Source organism: Phodopus roborovskii, unplaced genomic scaffold (assembly GCF_943737965.1).
Source record: "Phodopus roborovskii unplaced genomic scaffold, PHOROB, whole genome shotgun sequence".
Classification (NCBI taxonomy): domain Eukaryota; kingdom Metazoa; phylum Chordata; class Mammalia; order Rodentia; family Cricetidae; genus Phodopus; species Phodopus roborovskii.
The window spans coordinates 1,973,969-2,000,288 of NW_026125545.1; the positions used below are offsets into that span (position 1 = coordinate 1,973,969).

Here is a 26,320-nt window from a genome sequence, read left to right on the forward strand (position 1 = left end):
TGCTTCAACTAGACCTGCACTTTCCTAGCACAGGAAGGTCCCACAGAGCCTGGACATCAGTGAAAGCCAGCTATCCCAGGAGTTAGCCAGCATCTCAGCTTTCAAAAGATGCTGACACCCCCAGAAAGTAGGAGTCAGTCTGGAGAACACAATGCCCCCATTCCCACCTCACCAGGTACCCTTCCTGTTTTCTTTTTATAATAAACAACAACAAGTATCCAGGCATTTACACTGGCTTGCTCTCTTGGACCTGCCACGACAGTCAGCAGGTGATGTGACACTGTAGCTGCTACAGCAACTAAGGAGAGTGAGTACTCTCCCTTTGCGCTATATCCTCTAATAAAAGGCAAGCACTTCTCACCCTCTCTTTCCTTCTACTCAGAGGCCAGCTCTGCAACTCCCCCTAATAAACTTACATGAGATCTGTTGCACGGTGTGACTTTGTGGTGCCCCTTGGCTCCAAACCCAACAAGATTGCCACTGTTCTAAAGAGCTAAAGCTAACCCAAGATAAGGTACTTAGCATCTGCAACATTCTAATCTTTCCTTGGTACTGAAATTCTAGTTAGCCACTCACTCATTGAAACATAGATTGCTATCAAGTTTCTATTCACAACCCTTTGGAAATTCTTCCTCATCTTTTTAACTTCAATTTTGGCCGGATCATGACAGCCAGCCTGAAGCCTGGCTGCAAAGAACGCTGGACGTAAAGAATCCAAAATCTGCTTCTAGCCACGGGCTTGCCTTTAGCATTACGGACAGGTCAAGAGATTTTCCTGCGGGGCTTTTGAACTCAGGAAATGTGACGCTTTCCCGCGCTTTACCCAGAAAAAAACACTCCAAGCTCCGTGAGCCACGCAGCGTTGCCTGCAATGTCGTGGGCGGCCGGCTAGGGGCGCAGGACGGCTGGGCGGCTGGGCGGGGCGGGCGGAAGTAGCGGGCAGCCAGGCCGGCCTCCACGCTTCCCTTTCCGGTGCCAGGAGGAGCCGTGTTGCTGCTGCCTTGGTCCGTCAGGCCTCCGGCCGGTTCTCCATTGCTCGTTCTCTTAATTCATCGTCGCCACTGTGCCGCGCCTAGGGCTCGTATCCTGCCGGGTGAGTCCGCTTTGGCGCCCGCGGGGGATGAGGCGCCGGGCTTGCGGGTGGCGGCGCGAAGATGCGGGGTACCCGGGGGCCTAGCGGTTCTGAGCCTTCGGCAGCTCTGGAGGATCCTCCGGGGACCAGGCGACCGAGGGGTCTAATGTAGCCCTGTGGAGTTCCCGGACGACCGACCACGGCATGCCAGACTCGGGGGTAGGGCGGGAGCGAGCGACCCTCCCCCACACTCCCGCCGGCACGACCCGCTGGTGGCTGGTTCGCTCCGGTTGATCCTGGATTCCCTTTGTTCGCATGGCCCTAAAGGGCATCTTGTCTAGCACCCCTTGTTTGCCCCATGCCCCACCATTCGTACCCCAGCCACTGATTTCTAATAAAAACAGTAGTGGAGGAGACCTGAATCCTCCTTTGCAAGAAGGTCTGGCGCCTGAAGATTCTGTGTGACAAGGTTCTTGCTGTTCGTAATTACCCATTCGTTAAATGACTACCCGGGACAGAATGTGCCAAGGGCTGAGTAACGTTCTCTTGGAAGATTTAGGCGCAGATTCAACGCTTGAATCATTTTCCTCTCTGCCTTGCAAACCGAAAGTAATATTTTCACTAAAACTAATGTTGAATCAAACTAGACCCCACCGTAGTTTTATTACACACGTGTACCCCCGGTGTGGTAAAGACCTGTCTTGAAGCCAAACCCTCATTACCGGGGTCGCCTTCGAAAGCCTTTGTTTAATGGTGTTCCTTGGGTAGGGAGAGTAGTTTTCCTACTCATGATGTGTAGGAGCCACTCTGTAAAAAATAATTTGCTTCAGAGACTTTAATGCAGTCGCCGAAGTTGTAATGTTCTTTTGAATTCAGAAGGAATCCCGATGTCCATCTTCACTCTCTTAACTGGGGTTGAGTCTTGAGGCCAGTGTGCTTAGGAATTCAACAGTTTTCACATTTTATAATTTATAAATACTTGTTTCAGAGGCGAGGTAGCACCCCTAGACTTGAGGGCCATTAGTCCAGTATTAATATTTGTTCAGGCTAGGCCTGTAGTTCAGTATTTGAGCGCTGGCCTGGCCTCCTGGGAGGCCCAAAATTCAGTCCTCAAAATGCAGCAGTTGTAAATATTCAGACTATAATGAAATGGATAAATAGTTTAGGTCAGCTTTTGCCACCAAGTAAGCTTTGTGCCATACCTCAGAGATTGCATTTTCTAAGCTTTCTGGTTTGAAAATAGACAAAGGTTTGTGGTCAAATTATAACAGTGTAAAAGCTAACGTTTGTTCAGTTTTTGCTCTGTGCCAAGCAGTGACTTAAGAGATTTATTTACAGATTTATGTAAGCCTCACCACTTTCTGGAAAATAACCACTTATTCTGGTTTATGACACTCAGTGAACTGGATTTGACCAGAGGCCAGGCAGGCAGTCTACCCCTTTACCTGTGTGTGTGTGTGTGTGTGTGTGTGTGTGTGTGTGTGAGAGAGAGAGAGAGAGAGAGAGAGAGAGAGAAAGAGGGAAGCTTGGGCTGAAGAGGGAGGGAGATGGGTCAGGGTTAAAAGCATGCACTGTTTTTGGAGAGGACTGAAGTTCTGTTCCCAGCATTCTTCATGAGACAACTCACAACTCCCTGTAACTCCAGCTACAGGGAATTCACCTCTGACTTCCTTAGGAACCTGCATCCAAGTGAACAAAAACCCATGCGCTCTGTTGTTTTGTTTTGTTTTATCGGGAAGGAGAGAATTGAATTGTTGCTTACCAGATGTTTTCCAAGCACTGCTTTAGTTACTTGGTCAGAAGGAGCCTGTTTCGTTCCCATTTCTCATTACTGGCCCCAGTTCTAAATACTTGAAGACACTGAAGTTGACTTCAAGCTATAAAGCTAAAGTATTAGGATCCTTGTCTAAAGGCCTCTGCTTTCTTTGTGTATTCCAGCCAATCTGAACGGCTTCTGCTTTCCCATGGATTGTCTATCTTCCCTCACAGATATATACAAACTGTTCTCACCCTGGAGCCTGCTGTGAACATTAATAGCCCCTTACTTTTATTCCAGACTGCAGACACACCACACACCTCTCATTTGGTTTCCAATAATTATGAATAACTTATAAAAGACACTACAAGGAATTTTGAAGTGTTAAGAACAGCCCATGCTTTTTTAATTACTCAGCTGTAAAACTGAATATAATCTGATAAATTAGCCAGTACTAAAAGCTAATGTAGATTCTAATTCAGAATCTTCGTTCAGTATTATATATTCTGTCTTGCTTGTCCACACTAAAATCACAAAAGTCCTGGTTTTCCTTGGTTTCTCTGAATTTATATATGTATGAGAGGTGTGTGTGTGTGTGTGTGTGTGTGTGTGTGTGTGTGTATTTAGCTTCTTGGTCAATGAAGTATCAAGGAGTCGCAGCTTTTACAGATGTTAAGAAACTTGCTTTTGGCAGACAGGATTGATGTTCATGTTTAGGTGCAGTCTTACACTGTTTGGTCTCCTGTCACAGTTTGATGGCCATTTGTCACTAATAACTCAGTGGCTTTTAGCTTTCTTTAACGTTGGATGAGGATGATTGCCTAAAAGACCATAGAAACTACTGGCGTGTTGTTTTTCTCTTCTAAGACTGCCAAAAGACATTTCCATTATATGGTTTTTGTTTTTACTCCTAAGGAAATAAGTATTTTTCAGCCTGGGAACAGTGAGACCCTGTGTAAAAAGGGGAGGAAAGTGAATATCACTATCTGCCTATGCCTTGTTCTTGAATTAGGTCTGATGTTTTAAATCAGACCTAATGGAGAGTTTTTAAAGTAAAAGCTTTTAATTGTACAAAACTTGTTTGTTTGTTTGTTTTTTGAGCCTAAGATATGTATGTGGCACAGGCTATCCTCAAGCTCCCAGCCTTGCTGCCTCAATGCCATGGCCTCCATCTCACCCAACGTTAAAAATACTCCTGGTTCTAAACTTATTCTTTGCTTTTGTTCTTATTTGTTTACTTATTTGGTTTGATTCCCCATACACACACACACATACCAGGTTTCTCTGTGTTTCCCTGGATATCCTGGAACTCACTCTGTAGACCCGGGTAATCTCAAACTCAGAGATCTGCCTGCCTCTGCCTCCTGAGATTAAAGGTATGCACCACCATTGGTCTGCCCTAAACTTTTTTTTTTTTTATGTTCTCATATTTGCAACCACTTCATTAGTACAGATGTGTGTTTATGTGGTTTTGTGACCTTCAGCAACAAGGCTCAAGCCTAATCACTGATAGCCAACATCAGTTTGTTGTGGGACCTGGGAGAATGGAACCAATAAGTGAGGTGAAGTAAAATCTCATGCAATAGCCCACTTTATTCAGAGCATCTGACAATTTATACTCTGGAAGCTTAAAAGGAGCCACATGAGTAAAGTTTATAATCATAAGGGCACACTGCATGCAGAAATACATATGTTCGTAGAGGTCCATAAACAAAAGTAGCCAGTTGCAATGAATAATCTGAAGTAAACTCAGTCCTATCCCAAAAGCACAGTCCAAGAACAATTTTGTGTTTTTTGAATAAACTGAGTTCACAAGATTCTTGTCTTGGTTTCTTGGGTCTGTATCATGAGCACTCAGAAATCATACATGACTCCATTCTTGCACTGTGTTCTGATGTCTTTCCCCTTTTGATTTTTTTAAATGCAAGGTATCCAGGGTGTTTTTTGTTTTGAGACGTAGGTAAGTCTAATAGTCATTTGGTGCGTGAGTGTCCCAAAAGCAAACAAGTTGTGCTAATATTAGAACAGTGAAAGCCTTGTGTATAATACTCTGCCTCCACGAACAGTAATCCAAACTGTCCAGTGCTGTTTGTTACATTTCATTGATAAGGAAAAATCTAGAGAATAGCTTAAAAGAGACTTATTCTGGTATCTTGTGGAACATAAGCTCATATTTGCCTTTTAATAGAAAACATGTTATAATGTCCCTTCCAAATAGGAAGTGATTTAAATCCCAAGGAAAAGTTAAATGCACTCCGTTCTTCAGATGAGTGAATGAGTCTATTATAGTCTCAAGGTGTATTCATAAACAGTCTTTGGTGAAGTAACTCTCCATTGGTGCATAGGACCTGAACTTGGCCCCAGATGGGCAGACTTGACTTCTGATATGGTTGATACCTCTTTTTGTCCTTTACTGGGAGATTTGCTCTTTCTGGTGACTCTCACCTCGCCCTCCACTGCCATTGGATTGATGGCCCAGGGCTGGAGGATCCGAAGAAGAGTGCATAATTTTTTCGGTGGATCCGTATGGAATGACAAATGGATCCCCTTCCCAATTTTCTTCTGAAAAGAAAAAAATAGAACAGCTTGCTATCTCCTTCTGCAATAAGACCAGAGAGTTAGTGTGCATGAGTGTGAGTAATAAAGAGTGTGTAGATTGTAACCAGATATCAGGGTTCCTGTAGTAATGTCAGCATAGCAATGTGAAGACAATTAGAACAGTTTCTATTGATGAAAATAATCCCACAACATGAGCAGAATCAATATTTAAGGACTTATGAATTAACCATAATAGATGAATCAAAATAGCCATCAATAAAATAAGTTTCTGTCTGTGAAATGGGAGATGATTGGGCAATGTTTTTAATTACAAATTCACTCCATATGAGAAAATCCCATAGCCTACCAATTAGACTTCATGTCCTTTCATAGTAATTTGGAAATGGAATTTTAAAATCCATAGAGTTCTGTAACACTCTTTAAAACTGATTGTTAGTTAAGAGTAGTATATAATGTAATACAGCAAGGGTCAATCCATGTGATTGTTGACATCGGATCCTCCTGATTTACTAATTGAGCAAGAAGAGTAAGGTAAACCACTAGTAGTTTATGGCCCTTGTGGTGTAAATGAATCAATTCCAAAGGTTTTTCCCTCATGTGCTGTAATACCTGTAGAAAACAGGTTAGTGGGGGAAATTAAGTCTAAAGGCAGTGATGAAGGTTCCACACTAAACAACAATGCTTCTTTTAGTATGGATACAAATAGCTGTACTTCTTTTGCCCAGTGCCATCTCTCCTTCTGGAGTTTTAAATAGATTGGTAGTGCATGTAAACATTTTTTATTTGGGGGCCAGAGAGATGGCTCAGTGATTAAGGGGCATTGACTACTCTTCCAGAGGTCCTGGGTTCAATTCCCAGTACCCACATGGCAGCTCACAATTGCCTGTCATTCCAATTTTAGGGGACCTGATACCCATGCTAAAACATCATTACACATAAAAATGTTAAAAAAAAAATGGAAAACTTAAAAAAAAATTTTTTTTTTTTTTTTGATCTTTGAAATTGCATTGAAAATGCCAATCATTCCCCCATTGGGGGCTTGGGAGACATTGATGAATTCTGTTTCCCTGCTGTGCCCTGGCTTGCCTAGGCTGTTAACTCAGCATTTTCATTGACTCTCCTAAGTCCTTATCAGGAAATGCAGGCAATATAAGATTAGATTGATTATCAGTTTCCTTACCCCAGCCTTCAGGTCTTGTTCAGGCAGCGGTTCTAAAGGAGCCTCTGGTAAGGATGCTGAGAGAATCATCACAGCATAGTAGAAACGGCACGATTTTTACTTTCTATTTTTCCTGCTCTTTTGTCCCTTTTGCCAATTTTAAGGTTTGATCATTGGGTTTATATTCACTCAAGGGATTACCCATCTCTTCCTCATGATTAATATTCTCCTTATCTTCCTTAATCATTTTGATAACAGCCTGAATTAATACCCAAGTGACCCAAAATTGAACAGAGATCTTTCTCCCTATTTATATGCCTTATTCAGTTTTTTTTTTTTTTTTTTTTTTTTTTTTTCGACGATGTCCTATACTCCTTCACCTAAATTAGGGACACTTGCAAGCAATCTAATAGTTATGATGTTAATGCTTGTACTCCTCCTTTCTTTAAAAAATGGTGCTCAAGAAAAGACACACATTAGTAGAAGGAGCCATTATAGGTTTAAAGAGAAATCTGGCACTAGAGAAATGTCCAGAGATGGACAAGGATAACCCCACTTAAGAATCTAAGCAATAGTGGAGAGGATACCATAAAAGCCATCCTAGAGCCTTTATGTGGTAGCTGGTGGAAGCAGAAGCAGAGATCCACAGCTAAGCACTGAGCCATATTTCTGGTATCCAGTTTCAGAGAGGGAGGAATGATGAGCAAAGGGGTCAAGATCACACTGGGAAACCCCACAGAATTAGCTGACCTGGGCAAGTGGGAGCTCATGGACCCCAGTCTGACAGCTAGAACAGTGACAGGTGGTGCCCAGAACAAGTACAGGATTAGAGTGGGGGTGCTCACACAAGAAGGCAAGAACAACAGGACAGAAGCCAGGGAAGGCTTCGCCTGATGTCCAGCTTGTGCATCTTTTTTTTTTTAATACATATTTAAACTAGAAACAATCTTATTTCACATATCAGTCAATCCCAGTTGTGTCTCCCTCCCATCCTCCCTTGAGGAATGAGGAATCATCAAAACTAGGGATACCTCCTGGTTCCACTGCCAGAGGCTCCATAGACTGCCCAGGCCTCCTAGCTGACAGCTATGTTAAAGGGGTCTGGTTTGGTCCTATGCTGGTTTCGCAGCTGTCAGACTGGGATCCAACACAGTCTAAACAAAAACAACTTCTTTAGTGTGTATTTCATAAGAAATGTTTTTGTTTTGTTTGTTTTTGTTCCCAAATCTCAAACTAAAAGCAATAATCATGCTTAAACATCAAAAGCATTTTCAGGGGTGTTAAAAACAAGACCCATGTACCACCATCACCTTTTAACTTTTTATTATTTGAGTACTATTTGATGCAAAAGAGAAAGGAGCCATTGGTACTAGGGAAATACAACAAAACTGTTGCCTGGAAACTGTATTGAATCAAATGAAAAACTTTTAGAGAATAAAGAAATCTAATATAACTTGCAAAAGTAATACTCTACTCAGATATGGGTAACCACTTAGAGAATATGGCTCAAGGAGCCTATTTATGTCCATAAGAAAAGGAGCTAGAAGCCTGAAAAGGAAGGTATACACTAAGGTGGGTGTGGTGGCACATGCAGGTCCCAGCTCAGAAGTGCCAGGACAGGACTGCTTGAACTTGAATTCAGTTCCAGCCTGTGTCAAAAGGAAAATAAATATCAGCATATGCCTAACCATCACCCAGATTTGTCCATAAACTTTTAAGACATTTCTCAACCAAAATATCAGGTGTTTTATTTTATCTACACCACCAAAAAAGATCCTGGAAAAATTAACTATGAAATTCAGGAACATCTGAAGAAACCACAAGGTAGCTAGCACAAGTGTCTGCTTAAAATGTAAAGGCATCCTAGTTGAATGTGAAGCTACAAGCAGGTCAGGAGTCCTCTATACCTGTGAGAATAATTGCATCTAGTGTCTGGTTAGCTGGAATCGAGCTGCCTCATTGCTTAAGCAACTTGACCTGTAAGCTGGGGTAATGATAAAATTTGAACATCCCTGTTCACAGTAAGGATTCAGTAAATACTATTGGCAGTGGCAGCCCAAGTGTTTTAGGGGTACTTATCCTGATAATTGAGAAGAACTGGGCTATTTATTAATTACTACATAGAAGAATTGAGAAATAGTAAACACATCAAACCACAAACATACTCAAAGTGGTGGCTGTCTTTGTTGATTATAAAATTGAGACATCACAAGTAGAGACAGTGCTCCTGGCTTGGGCATAGGTTTTAGTTACATGGCTAACACACCAAGGTTAGGATTGTCAGGAAATATGGGACCTGCTGTGGTGCCTCCTGGAAAATGTTGAAGAAAATTGAAATTAGCCAGCACACCAACTACGCTTGCTCCTTCTGTGGTGAGACCATGATGAAGAGGGAGACACTGGCATCTGACACTGTGTGTGGTTCCTGCATGAAAACAGTGACTATCGGGGCCTGGACCTACTTCTTCCAAGGTCACAGTGAAGGCTTCCATCAGAAGACTGAAGGAACTAAAAGACCAGTAGATGCACTACCATTTGAGACTTGCATAGCCTGCAATAGATGGGCTAATTTACATAACAAAAAAACCAAGTGGAGACAGATTAATAAAGATATACCATTTGAGAGAATTGATGGCCTTTACAGAAAGTTTTTTTCTCATACAACAGCAAGTTCTTGTCGTCTAACAAAGTGGTGTAGGTGGAGTGATATGTTAAATACAAATAACAAGGGAAAAGAAAGAATGCCTGTTGTCTTATTCTAGTCATACAGAGTCGGCAACCAGCAAAAGCAGACTAAAAAGTGACAGCAGGGGTCAGGTGACCGAAGGAATGGAAGTGTTCAAGGCTGATGGAAACATATCTTGTTTATAGTAGCCAAAGCTTAAGGTGAACACTTGCACTTTGTAGTTTATCCAGTGTTGATTATACTTCAACTTGAAAATTGGTAAGGGGTGGGACACTGCATAAACCAGACATCATGTCAGAGGGATCAGAAATTCAGGGTCACCCTCTGCTAAATATCAAGTTCAAGGCCAGCCTGATATACACAAGATCCTGTGTCTAAAAAATAAAATTATAAAAAGATTGGTTGGGGCACTTGTGCCCCTGGATTCCATGCCTAACACTGTGGTTGTTTGGTGCAGTAATGCAAGTGGTCCGTCCAGTGACGGCAGAAGATTCACAGGGAGTGAATATAATTAGGGTCTTGAGTTTTAAAAGACTGTTAATCTGTCATGACTTAAAGCAGGTTATAAAGTCTTAATAATACCAAGAGCTTTTTTTCTTTTGTTTTTGTATTTTGTTTGCTTGTTTAGAGGTCACAGCATAGATTGGCATAGGTTAACTAGGTACATTAAGTACACTTGCATGTTTGACTGTATTCCACTTCTCTTTTCTGGTCATACATAGTTAGACTTGAGGGGAGGTGAGTGGACATGTGCTATGCCAGTGCCTAAAAGACCCTATGCTGCCACAAAGGTCGGCATGAGTAGTGTTGCTCACACTGAGCAGGTTATATTTAAGGATCTATCTGTATGTACATTCATATATGCAACAATAGTTGATTTTTTTTTTTAAAGGCCATGAGTTTTAAATGGCAAGGAGTATATGGAAGGGTTTGGAGGAAGGGAAGGAGGAAATAATCTAAGTATAAATTCAAAAATAAAAGGTTAAAAACGTTGAGTAAGCCAGTAATTAGTGTTTGTCTGTGGCCTCTCCTTCAATTCATAACACTTAGTTCCTGCCTGATTTCCCTCAGTGATGGACTTTGACCTGAGAGTTAGTTGTAAGGTAAGACACACCCTACCCTGCTGCCAAAAAAAAAAAAAAAAATCAGAATGTAAAGTAAATAGTGGGTCAGGCTGAGCTGGAAAGTAGTACACTTAGCCATGAGAGAGGTTACCAGGGTTTCTTGGCCATGCAGGATTGCTTGAACCCAGGAATTGAGGTTAGCCTGGGCAGGGAGAACCCACTGGTGGATAATACAAGAATGAAGTTGGGATGGTTATCTCAATTTCAGTGGAAATTCTTCACTATATAAAAGAAAACATATATGAGAAAGATTCCATGTAAATAAAATGTATATAAAAATACTAAAATGTATACAAATATAAATACTAATTTTGAAATTTTCTTTTTTTTTAGGAAAATGTCAGATGAATTTTCGGTAAGTTGAAACTTGCTAAGGTTTTTTTGTTTTGTTCTTTTTTAATGGTCTTGCCAGGGAAGATGGTGTATACTTGTAATTTCAGCCGTATAGAGGTTGTGGCAGGAAGCTTGTGAATTTCAAGCAAGCCTGGGCTATCCATTGAGACCCTGTCTCCTTATAAATAGTGGAAAACCTTAAAATAAAACAAAACCACATGGTCCTAACTGTAGGGCAGATAAGTCTTTTTAACTTAAAAAAGATAATGTGCTTAGACTTTTAGTTATTTTTTTCCAGATTTTTTATAGGTATAATTACATTGTCATGGTAACTCCAGTTCCAGGAGACCAACACCCTTGGGCCTCTGCCAGCACCAGGCATGCACATTATGAATGTAAATTCATGAAGGCATGAGTTTGCTTTCATGTTTCTGTGATAATGAGTCTGAGCAAAGGCAACTTGGGAAGGAGAAGCTTGTTCTCATCGTACAGCTTATAGTGCATCGTGAAGGGAAGCCGGGGCAGGAGCCTGGAGGCAGGACTGAGAACTTAGGCCATGGAGGAGCACTGGCTTGCCTTTGGAGTCACATTCAGCTTCCTTAGTTATATCTGCCAGGACCACTTTCCCAGGTGTGGTTCCTCCCATGGTGGACAGTGACCAAGAAAGTGCCTCACACACAGGTTTGCCACAGGCAAGTCTGATAGAAGCATCTCTGATGACCCCAGCTTACATTCAGTTGACAGAATAACCCACCAGCATGCACACATTCACATACAGTATAAAGCTGTTTTCCTTAAATTTAAGGTTAGCCTGGGCTACATGAAACCTTGTCTCAAAAAATAATGTATTTTCTTTTAAACTGTATTTACAGCATTACATAAATTGCCTCATTGAATGCTGAACTTAACTCTGAAACTGTTTTTCAAACTAAAAAAGTAAAGGTCGATGGTAGAGATCCTGTTCCTGTGTTAATCACCATACTGCATTGTGTTCACACTGCTCAGAAATGAAACACAGTAGAACTGGCTGTATTTAGAAAATTTGAGCTTTGGAGAATTTGCACTGTGAAGTTAAATGTTCAAGATAACACCTCAAGTTCTTTTTTAAGAAGAGCTACTCTGATGAGTAGTTTAGTCTTTGAAGGTGCAATTGAGATTTGTGATCCCAGGTATATGAGATTATCATCATGTTTGCTTTGACGTGCCCCTGGATAAGACAGATAAGACATACCTATTTTGTATTACAGTTGGCAGATGCGCTACCTGAACCGTCCTCTGCCAAACCGTCTGCTGTGAGCAATGCAAAAGCTGGCCAGTCTGCTCCAGGCTGGCCAGGCTCCAACCCTTGGAGTAACCCAAGTGCTCCACCTGCTATGCCATCTGGACTCCCACCAAGCGGTGCAGCTCCCGTCACTGTGCCTTTCGGACCAGCACCAACAGGAATGTATCCCTCTATGCCTCCAACTGGACCTCCACCAGGACCCCCAGCACCCTTTCCTCCTTCTGGACCATCATGTCCGCCACCTAGTGGTCCTTATCCAGCCCCTACTGTGCCAGTCCCTGGCCCCACAGGGCCATATGCTACGCCAAATATGCCCCTTCCGGAGCTACCTAGGCCATATGGTGCACCCACAGATCCAGCTGGTACTTTAGGTCCATGGGGATCCATGTCTTCTGGACCTTGGGCACCAGGAATTGGGGGTCAGCATCCTAATATGCCGTATCGATCTCCAGGGCCATATCCCACTGTTCCTCCCCCAGTGTCAGGAGCACCACCTGTTCCGTGGGGCACTGTGCCACCAGGAGCCTGGGGACCACCAGCACCATATCCTGGCCCTGCAGGATCATATCCCACACCAGGACCCCATCCTACTCCGAATAACCCTTACCAAGTGCCTTCAGGACCTTCTGGTGCTCCACCAATGCCTGGTGGCCCCCATGTAAGTGCTCGGCTTGTTGTTGACCATGTAGTCAGTCACACTGGCACACTGGAAGATTGTCCTAGGTGGGGCATTAGAGAAAGAACTAATACTTAACATAGTTGTGGGTCTCTAAGTTGAGTCAAATATGAGAACTTCGGGCTCAGGTGCAGCACTGTACTGAAGTATTCTTCCTGCTATGAACATAGAAAGGAGACATCTCAGAGCTCCTTAAAGACATGCACTACAATAAGCTGTGTGCCCCTCAGCACCCTTAGATGACTAAGATGCATGTCGTGGGCTGTGGTGTTGGCGGTGGCGGTTGTTTTACCATTCTTGGTGTCCTTTTGCTGCATCACACCAGAGTGCAGCTTGAGAAAAAGCTTGTCTGTGTTGATGGAGAGCACATGGGGCAATGAGTATATAGTAGACATTGTCCATGTCACACAGTTCTCCCTAGGTGGGTTGGTTGGATGGTTGATTTTTGGAGACAGGGTTTTTCTGTGTAACCCTGGCCATCCTGGAACTCACTCCATAGCCAAGCCTCTGCTTCCCAAGTGCTAGGCTTAAAGGCATGCACCACCACTGCCCGGCCCCAGCCCCCCTCCCCAGTATTTTTTGAGCCTGGCACTATGCCACTATTCTTGTAAAGCAACCTGTTAACTCCTAACCTATGAGACAAGCAAGCACATCTCTATGTAGAGTAATTAAACATCTCAGCTGTAAAGAGGAACCTTCTTAGTAAGGTGTCCTGGAATCTCACTAATACAATCTGGCTATAAACTCCCCCAGTTGGTTTTTTGTTTTTTTTTGTTTGTTTGTTTTGTTTTTTTCCCCTTGCAAAATCTGGCCCACAAAGAGTTAATAACTATACCATGCTAATTCTATGTGGGAGGCACAGAGGTCCTTGTGCTCACAGGTAAGCACTAGGGGAACCAGGCATGTTAAACAGGGTTGTCTCTTCTAAGGGGGAGATGTATAACCTGTTTTCTGCCCAGAAAACTGGGAGCAGATGTGGTCATTAAACTGGTGACCTTTGCACTATCTGAGTGGCTGGACCATGCTGGATCCTCCCACATACCCTTACCATGAACTTGTCAATCTGTATCTTTATGTCATGTGTACATAACGGTTTCAATGTAGTCATATCTTAAGCTTTATTGTGCACACGGGGTTGAGTTACCTATCACCAGGAAAATTTTCAGGAAGTTGTGCTGTACATGAATGTGCCTAAAATGAAATACTTACAGTCAGACTCCCAGAGTTGGAACCAACACCAGTTACAAGTCATGTTACTTCTGACCTCTTGCCTCCTATGTATCATTGCTCCTTATTCCCAGTGACCCTCTGCAGCTGGTGCCAATTTTATTAAATACTGCTGCTACTAAAGTAGGAGCTCAGAATTAATTGCTTACTTCCTTATCAATTACTTAATCCTTTCTTCCTCATCACCAACTGGAATTCTGTGTCAATAAAGTAATGGTATTATAAAAATTTTGACAATTTTTAGGCTTAAATGATGATTGTTAGGGAACTTATTAAATAACTTCTGGTAAAGAGCCTATAGGATTTTAGTGCCAGTAGATAAAATTCGGGTTATTTGTTCTGTACTGATAAAAATTGGCAGGTAGCATTAGCGCATTACTTAGGATCTATAGATAACCATTATCTAAAGATCCAATTTTAAGAGGTTTTGAAGATACCCACCCCATAGGTATTACCAAAAGTTACATCTAAAAATCCTGTGGAGATTGCTACTTATGCTTTTATAGATGACTCTTCAAAAGGACAAGGAGCGTATGTTTTATACACTAATTCTACATCTTCCATAAAAAAAAGATTGTACCCTCCCCAGCTCAAGAGTCTGAACTTACCATAATCATCTTTTATTAGGTGTTTATCAGCCATTGAATATTTTAACTGATTCTGCATGTTATACTAAAATTATTTCTCTTTTAGAGACTGCATAACTTAAACCCATGTCCATGCTAATATTACTTCAAATTTGTTTCTCTCCCTTCCGATGTCTATGTGACAACAAACTCAGCATTGTTTTATAACTTGTATTCATGCTCATTCTAATTTGCCATACACCAATGCTTAAACCAGTATGCTGTCTTCCTCCTCATTCATAATTCTTTCTTTCCAGGTCACTCAAAACTCTCATAAACTTTTTCATCAAATTACAAAATCTTTGCAGGTGTAATCCTTTACCTCTTGAGCAAGCAGACAGATCATCCTGTTCTTTCATCCCACTGTCATCTCCTTAAGGAATTGATTCCCCAAGCCCTGAAATCTAATGCCATTTAACAGACAGATATTACTCTTACCTCAGAATTTGGACATTTAAAATACATTGATACTTTTTCTAAAATGATTGTTGCTTCTCTTTACAGGGGTGAAACAGTTGTTTGTTTGTTTGTTTGTTTTTTGTTTATTACATACCTTTTCCTTTCTAGGACTCCCATTGCAACTAAGAACGGATAATTCTTCTTACATTAACAAATACTTTAAAGAATTTTGGAATTTGAGGAATATAATGTTACTGGAATGCCTTATAATATACAGGGTCAAACTGTTATGGAACAACACCATCAGATACTTAAATGGCAAACTTTAAAAGAGGGGGGGTGTAGACACCCACCTAAATCCCCTCACAGTATGCTACATTTAGCTATGCTAACTTTAAATTTTTTCACTTTAAAGGATATTGTTTCTTCTGCTACCCAAAAGCACTTTGCCCAAAAGGAGTCACAGCCTACAGTGTAGGTTAAATGGAAAGCTCTAGATGCTAATGAGTGGAGGGACCCAGTGTTCATGGAACATCAGGACAAGGTTATGCTTGTGTCTTTCTAGAAAATGAATGAAGTTCCAGGTGACTCCCATTCTGATGAATCAGAGCAAGAGAGCACCCCAGAGTCCACTGGGCAAGTGAAACTTCTCAAGGTAGACAACAAACCTATCAGGAAGCGACGTCCCAAGAGGAAGAGTAAGCCAGTAACTTGGGGAGACATCAAGAATTTAACTCATCAAGCTGAGACCTTGGGGAAACAACAAGGACACAGTACAACTGACCCAAAAATGATGTTGTTAAATTTAATGACTATATTACATGTTAATTCTCAGCATGACCCTTCAGATCCCAAATGACTTTTCACTGGGGGAGATAAAGGTATTCCTGTAGTAGACAGTGTACTGTTGTTTTGCCATTTAAGTATTGTTTTAGTCCTTTGGTACCAGTTGTATGGACAAAAGATAATGTATAAATATTTAGTCAAATGAATGGAGGCTATATTAATTGAACTAATCTAATGGCTCAATCCAACCACAATAATACAGATTTTAGCATAACTAAGTACTCTTTAAAAAGCTCTTGAGTGTGGAAATTATAGTTGTATGATGATTTTTAAAAAGGAATTTCTGATGTATTTCTTACTAAAGTTGATATTATTGTACCTAGAATGGTGTTATCTGTTTCCAATGGTTTAGAAAATAACATGTGGCCTCCTTTGGTGCATATCAGTCAACAAGACCAATCTTTGTGCAGAGGAGACCCATCTAATCCCAGGGTATTATATGACATAGGTGTTACTCATAAGCATTATTCACAAATAATGGTCCGAAATAGACTCTACCCATGCCAATATTCATAGGGTTTTCCTGATGGTCCTGTCAGTGGGGTTTTGTTTGTTTTTGTTTTTTGGGTTTTCTTGTTTTATTCTCACATTGTTTCTGCTTTAAATGTACTTTTATCCCTGCTTATTGCAATTTCATGTCTAATCATATTCTTCCCTCTTGTAAACAACTGCTTTTTTAATAACAAAAATGCTACTTACAATGCCCTTCCTATGGGTTGTAAAGGTTTATGTGGGATATGCTACATTACTTCCATTTTGTTCAGTAAATCTTTGCAGTTGATCAGTAGAATAGAGAGCTCTTCTGAAAATTGTGATGATTCTTTCCATCTATTGCGTTCTGTAGTGATTACAACTATATAGCTTTCTTTTTTTTTACTGCCATTTCCAGAAATGATTACTGTAATACAAGGAGAGCTCTCAAAGATGGCCTGTATGATTAGTAAAATTGCTAATATTACACCAACTATATTAGCATAAATTAATTAGAGGTGGGCGAACCATGGTTTAACAAAATAGAGCTGCTATGGATTATTTGTTGCTCAAACATAACCATAATTGTCAATGATTTTCTGGTATGTGTTGCTTTAATGTGTCAGAATTTCCTCATACTATCGATGGTCAAATTAATGGTTTGTGTAAAGAGACGCATTCTCACTGGTAACCTTTGAATGGCCATCATAGTTAAGATAGCTTTAACCTTTAAGATAGCTCTATCAGCTATTTTTATGATTCTGTTATGCTAGCCACACAGGCAGTGCATTCAACCTTGGCCACAATGTTCTCTTTTCAAAATAAAAAAGAGGGAGATATGGGAGCTCTAGGGGAACCAGGCATGTTAAACACGCAGGGTTGTCTCTTCTAAGGAGGAGATGTATAACCTGTTTTCTGCCCAGAAAACTGGAAGCAGATGTGGTTAATAAGCCTGGGGACCTTTGCACTATTTGTGTGGTCAAGACCACACTGGATCTACCCCCAGATCCTTACTGTGAACCTGTCAATATACAGATCCATCTTTATGTAAGGTGTCATCTGTACTTTACAAAGTGTTTCTATGTATTCCTGTCTTAAGCGTCATTGTGTATATGGGATTGAGTTATTTATCACAGGAAATTTTTCAACAAATTGCACTGTACTGAAAGATGCCTAAAATAAATTATGCAGGGTCAGACTCTGAATAATTTGAACCAGCTACTGAGTCTGGTTAAACTGAGCTGCCTTCCCTCCTGCAGATTGCTACTTGTCACATGTGACTGGTAAACTGCAATGTGGTAGGCAATCTGCATGTGGCAGACAGCCACATGTAGGTGAGCAGCATTTGGCAAAGACATGTTTTTCCATAGAGACATAAAATTAACAACAGCTGAAGTAAATTCACTCCTGTCCACTACAGTTCTGTGTTTTTGAAGAAACTGAGGTCACAAGGATGCAAGATATCCAGAGTGCTCTTGCTTTGAGATGTTGTAGATAAGTCTGTCGTTTGGTACTTGAGTACCCTATAAGCAAGGAAATTATAAATATAATAATATTAAAACAGTGAAAAACATAACATGTAATACTCTGCCACCAAGAACAGAGATCTAACTGTCCGGTACTATTGTTTACTTTATATTGTCAGAAAAATCTAGTGAACTCCTTGGAAAGAGACTCATAATTAGTAGTCTTTTTGCCTTACAAAACTTTAATAGGAATATAAATGTTGTGATGTCCTATGCAAATAGAAAGTGACTTAAATCCCTAGGAAAAAATAAATGCAGCTCCGACAGATAAATGAAGGAGTCTTACAGTCTCATGGTCTGGGCACAAACACAGAGTTAATAAAGATAACATGGGGTGGTCTCTACAAGTTAAAGCAAAGGTGAAAGAGAAAGTAAAGCCAATACAGAGGCACTCACTACAGATGCTCAGATCATAACAGCTAGCATCTTCAGAAAGAGAGTCTCAGGTGATGAGGGGCTCTGTGTATTTTGTAGAATAACCTCTTCCATGGTGCACAGGGCCTTAACTTGACCCCAGGTGGACATTTGACTTCTGATGTATTGGCCAGACAGCAGGAGCCAGAGGATTTCATAATATTTCGATGGCTCCATCTGCCATGATAGACTCATACCCATTCCCGATTACTTTTTCGGCCAACCAGGCTTCCAAGTCTCATTGTTTAAGTCTTGCAGGCCCATTTAAAGGCAGTTCAGAATGTTCTGTAAAGAAATGTTTTTGAACTCTTCTAAACATACCACCTTGAGACTAAGTTTTAAAATTAAAAGTAAATAAGCAAAGTGTAAGACTATACTTTGGAGCGCCTCCTGTTTGTTTTTTTAATAATTGTTTTAGTGTTCTGTGTTCTCTTTAAATTATACCCTGGCCTTGAGGATGAAAAAAAAAATGCCTGTAATATGATTAATATTCATTCTTTCTTTAAGTTGAGTTTTTTACTGTTGTTGGCTGGTCCATTGTCAGTTTAGTAGGCACTCCCTAATAGTAAAAGTTTCTATAAGAGAAGCAAATACTCTTAGAGAAACATTCTCTGAAGGTTGAGGTACAACCCAAAGGAATGTAGATTATCAATGCAGATGGGCAGGTACCACATCTTAGGCATAAGAGCAAAGTGAGGAACATATATTTGCCATAATTCATTGATATTTACCTCTGGGATGCATTCCAGCTATATAACAGTATAAGGGAGCACAAATAGGACATTCCTACACAATTTGTCCCACTGGTATAAGTGGGATATAATAGTATACATGCAGTCTGTTAGCATTAGTGTATAGTAAGTAGTGATGTTCCTGTTCTGGAGAAACAATGTAAATTGCTCTTATAACAAAGGAATGCTGAGAATCCAGGAGCTCCTGTCTTATGTCCTAAATACCATAAAGGAAAACATTGGGCTAAGGAGTGCCCAACTTGATAATGGTAAATTTGATAAGATTAGCATTAATAACAAGACTGTGACTGTAGGACAAATTATGCCTTCTATACTAACACATTTTAATTTTGTACCACCTTATTTAATCTTGTTGGAGCTCATAAGTCTGAACCCTGTAGGGTTTGAATTTACCTCCATGGCAGGCCATTTGGAGGACCATTTTTCTATGGGTATATAATAGAGACATCAGTCAGATTCCAGAAATAAACTCACTTATATCGATGTGCTTGGGAGAGACCCAGAAACATAATCCAGGACCAATTCCATGTTATTGAAGAAACTGGGGGCTTGGTTTCTTGTCGCTTTCCCACAAGCATTGGGGAATCTCACAGGACTGTTCTTGGACTATTCCAACAGTTTTGTTCTGCTGGTTGTTGTGTTCACAGAGACACACAATTATAGAAGTTGATTTTTTTTCCCCTTTCTTTCTGTTGCAGTACCATTAAGTTGACAGTGGACGAAGAGATGGCGCATTTCTTTTTGAAGTACATGTACATGCACATGAAGGCATATATACAAATGGCTGGTTTCGCTATTGGTAAAGGACATTCATGAAAGAACAACTTTTGTACCTCAGAGAGTTCCTGCTTCATGTGTTTGGATATGTAGACCATCATGTGGGTACAATCAGATAAAATGTAAGAGCAAACCAATGTGGTTAATGTGGTTGTGTACATTGCATAGCTTTTGATAATAATTGTTTAAAGTATAGCTATACCCTCAGAATCTAAGACTACGTGGATTATTGTTAGAACCTGTAACTTACTTGGCAAAGTAATTCAAGTATTTTTTTATAGTCACCCCCGTATAACTGAAAACAATTGTGAAATTAAAACATGACTCAACATTTTGAGGTCCTCTACCTACACAAACCAGGGCCTCTTGTTATATTTTAGCTACACAAATGTATGGTGTGTGTGTTTACTAGGGTTAATTCAACATTATACCCTGTTCTGCCAAAATAAGATAATGTACCTATAAGATAATGTTTGTTGCTTTGACAGAGCTCTAGCAAAATTTCAGTGCCAAATGCACTTCGATAAAAATTAGACTGCCCATGCTCTGAGCCCAGCCTCAGGAAGAGATAGAAAGATGGAGAGAATGAGGAAGGCCTCTGCTGCTGGGAGGTCACTATTGCAAATCTCGTAGTCCACCCAGCGGTCTTAAGCCAGCAGGGGGTGCTGGGAAATTTCCTCTCTGGCCTACAGCAGGACCAACACAGGGATGTCATATTCCTGCTTGACAATCCAACTGGGAATTCACAGTTACACAAGGTAGTTCGTTTCTAATATTGTTAAGTTATAAGTTAAGTTACTGGCTGGACTAAATAAGCATTTAATGACCTTTTTTTTTTTTTTATGGGAAGAATGCTCTAAATTTGAAATGACATTCTCATAATGACTTGAACCACAACCTATTTGAGTTATGGCAGGATTACACACATGTAATATATGTTTCTTGGCCTCAGTATACCGGACAACTGAAGGAGAAAACTCTTTGGTTGGCAAAGCCGTGGTCCTCAATAGACCAGGTGCGGGGTGTGCCAAGGATGCCATAGCAGTGACTCCTGACCCAAAAATGTCACTGATCTTCCTTCCTACCAGGTGGGTTCAGGCATTGATTCACAAAGATACCTCCTGCATTAAGCCTTAAAACTTTGTTAAGTACATTTGGTGCCAACATTTTTCTACAGCACTGGCAGAGCAAGAAACCTGTCTTTAGAGTATAATGTGATTTTGAAAGGAACACTTAGTTATTTTGGCAGAACTGGATATGATGATTGAATTAAGCTTAGTAACCACAAAAAGATTGCTGATTCTTCTTCTGGGGCTTCTTGGGTCTGGAGCCCACCCTGCCAGTCTGAGCATCTGGGCTGGAACATACCGTCACTGCCCTGCCTGCTTATGTGATTTTAAGCCAATGATGATAAGCCGCCAAGTTCATCAGCCAGTGTTTTGTTGTTGGGGGTGGAGATTGTTAGTAGAATATAATGGCTCATCCTGCATGGTGTGCTGTGGATGGCACTTCATTTAAAACCTTGTTTTTGGCCTTTCAATTGATAATTGGGAGTTATTGGATTTATTGTTAATTATTTAATGTAAGAGTGGAAATCAAAGGGAAAGCAGAATTTTCTGTTATTTTTTTCACAGAACATTTCGCCTATTGTCCTCAGAATAGAGTATTTCTGGGTTCAAGATGCAATCAAGAAAAGCAAAAATAAATAAAAAGTAGCCTAATGAGGAAGAGAATCCAGAGTTTTCTATTTTAACCTAAGAAAAGAATAATACTATTTTCAGAACAAGCCTCGCTGGGCCAAGACTGATCTACTAAAAAAAAACAGCTTGTAAATAAGTGCTTGGTCCAAATTACACAATTTGTTGACATGGGCTGATAAAAATTTTAAATAAGGCAAAAACAGTTGAGGTATATGCAACAATAGTGTTTCTGCACTTGGAAGGCACAGGCAAGTGGATCCTTGTGAATCGGAGGCCAGCCTGGTTTACAGATCAAGTTCCAGGACAGCTAGGGCTGTCAAAATCATAGGTTTTACAGTGTACACTTCTTTATCCAAGAATTCCCTCCTTTGTTCATCTTACTGTCATTACAGGATAATAGGGCAGGCAACAGAATGTTCCAGAAAACATTTTTCTTATGGGCTGGAAAGGTGACTCAGGTTGAGAATATTGGCTGCTCTTCCTGAAGTCATGAGTTCAATTCCCAGCAACCTCATGGTGGCTCACAACCATCTACAGTGAGATTTTGTGCCCTCTTCTGGCAGGCAGACAGAACATTGTATACATAATAAATAAATAACAAACAAAATCTTTGCAGGGCAATGTTAGCGCTTGCCTTTAATGAGAGGCAGAGGCAGGTGAATCTTGGTGTTCGAGGCCAACCTGACCTACAAAGCAATTCTAGGACAGATTCTAAAGATACATGGAGAAACCCTGTCTACAAAAAAAAAAAAAAAAAAAAAAAAAAAAACAGAAAAAAGAACACAATTTTCTCATGATGCACCTGACAAGCTAACACTGTCTTTTTACACACACACATACACACAGAGCTTTTGAAACTTGGTGTAGATTAGAGATCTGTTCAGTTTCTGTTAAGAGGATACCTCATTTTTTTCTTTTTTTCTTTCTTTTTGTTTTGTTATTTGTTTTTTCAAGACAGGGTTTCTCTGTATTGCTTTGGAACCTGCCCGAGAACTAGCTCTGTAGACCTGCTGGCCTCGGACTCACAGAGATCCACCTGCCTCTGCCTCCCAAGTGTCTTGATTCAAGGTGTCTGTCACCAATGCCCAGCGAGGATACCTCGTTTTCATAACAGTTGCCTGCACTTTTCTAAAACAACTAGTGCCATGTTTTCCTCACCCTCAGTGATTTGGAGCTAGCTTTGTCAAATGCCAGGATTGCAAGCTCTGGAAATTAAAGTGTAAGCACAAGCCTTTAATCCTTCTAATGTTTAGAGAAGTGTAAGCCTACCTGAAGGAGCTGCTGAGAACAGTGGGTGCCCTCAGGGAAGACCAATCGTAGGGGAGCAAATGTCACACTTTATTTTCAGAATTCTGCCAAGTCAAACAAAAATGGGTAATGGGGGTGGGGCCAGAGATACCATGCACACTTCTAGCTAGAGAGGGGCTCTGGTCCCCATGCTAAAGAGTTAGCCACACTGATACTAGCCATGTAGGTAAAAACTAATCAACAGTAGCTTTCAAGATAGCAGATTTCTTGTGGCATTGTAAGTGGCATTGTATTTGGGGGGGGTTTGTTTGTTTTGGGGTTTTTTTTGTTTTTTGAGACTGGTTCTTACTATGTAACTCTGACTATCCTGGAGTTCTTAATATAGATAAGGAACTCCCAAAAATCTTCCTGCCTCTGCCTCCCAAATGCTGAGATTTAGACATGTTTCTGGCTTGTTAATGCTGTGTGTGTGTGTGTGTGTGTGTGTGTGTGTGTGTGTGTGTGTGTGTGTAAAGAGCCTGGTGATGGCGGCACATACGTTATATCAGCATTCAGTAGAAGCAGAGGAAGTCGGATCTCTGAGTTTCAGGGTAGCCAGGGTTACACAGAGAAACCCTGTCTCCAAAAACAACAAAAGCAAAGGAATATCTTTCAAGATGGTACTGCTGATCAGTGCAACTATTCAAGTGTGCAAAGTAGCAGGATGTTTTTCCTCTGCTTTTCTGGACTGAGACACTTGCACAGCTTATCACTCGTTGGCAGTCGTCAGCTTGTTCCATTAAGTAGATCTGATTTGTCTGTGTTCTATAAAGATGTTTTTGTAATTCTTGAAATTGTGATTTTTTCCACTTATGGAATAATGGTAAATTCGATGTGTTTTACTGTCTATGCATTTTAACTTAAGCTGCCTGTCATGTGGTTTGAGACATACACGTTTGTACTATGAACTATAAGCGATGGAGGAGACTAGGTGTTATCACCTGCTGCTGGATTTGCAAACAAAGACAAATGTTGCTTGAAGAAAGAATTAAAGTTAGAAGTAGGCTACCGATGTGATGTTTCATATTTTTAAGGTAAAGTTGTTTGCTTTTGTGTGTAATACCTAAAAGCCTTTTTAAGAAATGTATTTTCACGGTTTCACGGTTTCTCCATGTATTTTATTCCTGGGGCCCAAGGCTTCCCTAAAAAGTCCAGAGCCTATTTAACTTCCTGTTTGTAGCAATACCTGTGTGTGTGTGAAGAATTCCACCCAGCTTTCTGGAAAGAGCCTTGCTTCCTAAATACCCTTCAGCTACAAGGTGCCAGTACATGTGGTGAGGACTGCCCCCAAAACTAGGCCAGTCCGTAACCAGATTGTCTCCAACTGAAGTCAGGAACCATCCCTCTCCTCCCCTGTGGCCACCACCCCCATACTTACAAACTATAACTCCTATTGTTGTGACTGTCACACATGTGGTGAGAGTCACATTAAGCCTAATGAGGTTGATCCTGCCATGGGATCCTCCCATGTGAATGGGCTGAGAATGAAAATGTTGGAAAAGATTGCAACCTTTACCTTTTACAATAAACCTTATGGTTGTTTCTGATAATCTTTACGCCTGAAAGTGCCCACCTAAAATATAGCTAAGAAATAGTGAAATTGAAATGTAGGACTGGAGAAATGGCTCAGTGGTTAAGAGCACTGGCTGCTCTTCCAGAGGACCCAGGTTCAATTCCCAGTAACCACATGGCAGCTAACAACTGTAACTTTGACACCTCATACATGTAGGCAAAATACCAATGTCTACTAAATAAATACAAAAAAGAAATTGAAATATAGGATAGTCCTGGGATGGGCCCATTTGGTTGGCTTTCTCGTGAAATGGCATTGCTCTAACAAACATCTAAATTTCTTGGCTGTGCAGGTCCTTTTTACCATCATAATAGTACTCTTAGCTATTCACCTCTCCACAGTGGATACCTAACACAAGATTGAATCACATTTATTCAGTTATGACATGCAATAGAATCTAATGCTGGGAGAACTATTTGAGCCATCCTGTGACGTTTACTTCTGTGGCATCTACATGTTTTCTTTATTTTTACATGTCTGTGTGAAACCAGAAGAGAGCTTCAGGTCCCTGAACTAGAGTCACGGGTATCCGTGAGCTGCCTGACATGGGTGCTGGAGATCAAACTCGGGTTCTCTGGAAGAGCAGCAAGTACTCTTAAACACTAAACTATCTCTCCAGCCCTTGTATATGTTCTCTGAATTGAGTGAATGAAGCCATTTTCCCCCAATACCATTTTGTGGCTCTCTTGAGTTCCAAAGAAGTGGTAGAAAGAAGTATTTGCCCATAAGTTGTTTAGCATGGGAAGAAAATGCAAATGTGTGAAAGCTGACATTGTATATTGCTACACTGACTCCTGTTGAGATTTGTGTGAATCCTCATTTCAAGTCCTAGGAATAGTGTGAGAGAATCTCAGAATATCCAGGCCCTGCTGAAGTCTAAACCTTGTATAAGCTGTAAGGGTGCTAAGGGGTTGAGAAGATGGGTTTTGTGTGTGAGAGAGAGAAGAGAGAAAAGACAGACAGAGCTCTTACCAAACAGGAGGATCTGGATTTGACTCCCTAGGACCTATAAAGGCAGTGTGGTAATGCATGCTCTGACTCTCATTGAACCTACTGGGATGCAGAAGGATTCCTGCATCTTGTGGGCCACCTACCTGGGGCATACAGCAGCAGGGAGGCACAAGAGCCTTGGAAGGTGGAAGGTAATGGCCTCTGACATCTATGTGTGTATCGTGACACATACATTCACACATGAATGCATGCACAGGAAAACAAGACATTGGTAAATTGAAGTTATTAATACATATTAACTTTTAAGCCTCATTTTATTTAGCAGTTATTTAGGCTGGTGTTACATAAAATGGTTTAAGTTAGTTTTAAAAGGTAGCTTCTTGGGGTCTGGAGGTGGCTCAGCAGTTAAGAGCCCTAACTTCCCATCTACATGACCTGGTTCAGTTCCCGTCACTTACATAGCAGCTCACACCTTCTGTTACTTCATTGTCAAGTGATCTGGTATCAGACACAAACATGCAGGCAAAATATCCATACACATAAAAATAGATATGTGGTTAAAGGAAGGGAGAAGCTGCTCTTTAGAGCTAAGAAACCAAGTTTAAAAGACGTTAGGTAAAGCCCAAGGACATCCCTCGTTGATAGTCAGCTGTCCTGTCAGTGAGACATCCTGTCCACTGGGTTATGCCATACTCCACTATGCACTACACTTTCATATGGTTCCTTCATGGTTAGTCTAACTAGACCTTTGTCTTGGTTTTGTCCTTTTAGTGTGCCCTGTATAGATGCCAAAGCTCTGGGTTTAGGGGAAAGGCTCAGCTCTGTCATTTTGAGATGAAGAAGCCAGAGTCAGTGGAGCTTCCTCTTGTCATACTTGTTGCTCTGCTGCTTTTTCTGTGATCTAAAGGTTGCCCTCTGTCTGCTGTTCATACCTGTGGTCAGTCTCACACTTCAGAAGAGAAATACCTTCCTGCAGTTTACATGCAGGATCCCACTTAGCCTCACAAATGAAGACATTATCTCCATTTTATAGATGAGAAAACTAAGGCTTTCCAATGGTAGAGCTCTCACAGACCCTATGTTATGGGGCCAGGATTAAAGTCCTGGGCATGAGTCTTCAAAGA

General features: G+C 40.9%; 1 protein-coding gene across 1 annotated transcript; it reads left to right on the forward strand.

The window, feature by feature from the left end:
* Positions 1-955: 955 nt before the first annotated feature.
* On the forward strand, positions 956-21,285 carry Mapk1ip1l (mitogen-activated protein kinase 1 interacting protein 1 like). The gene is made up of 4 exons (XM_051177086.1): positions 956-1,093; positions 10,690-10,711; positions 11,937-12,629; positions 19,607-21,285. Exons 2-4 carry the CDS (start codon positions 10,694-10,696, stop codon positions 19,613-19,615), a joined length of 720 nt encoding a protein of 239 aa, XP_051033043.1. The 5' UTR covers positions 956-1,093; positions 10,690-10,693; the 3' UTR covers positions 19,616-21,285.
* Positions 21,286-26,320: the final 5,035 nt, after the last annotated feature.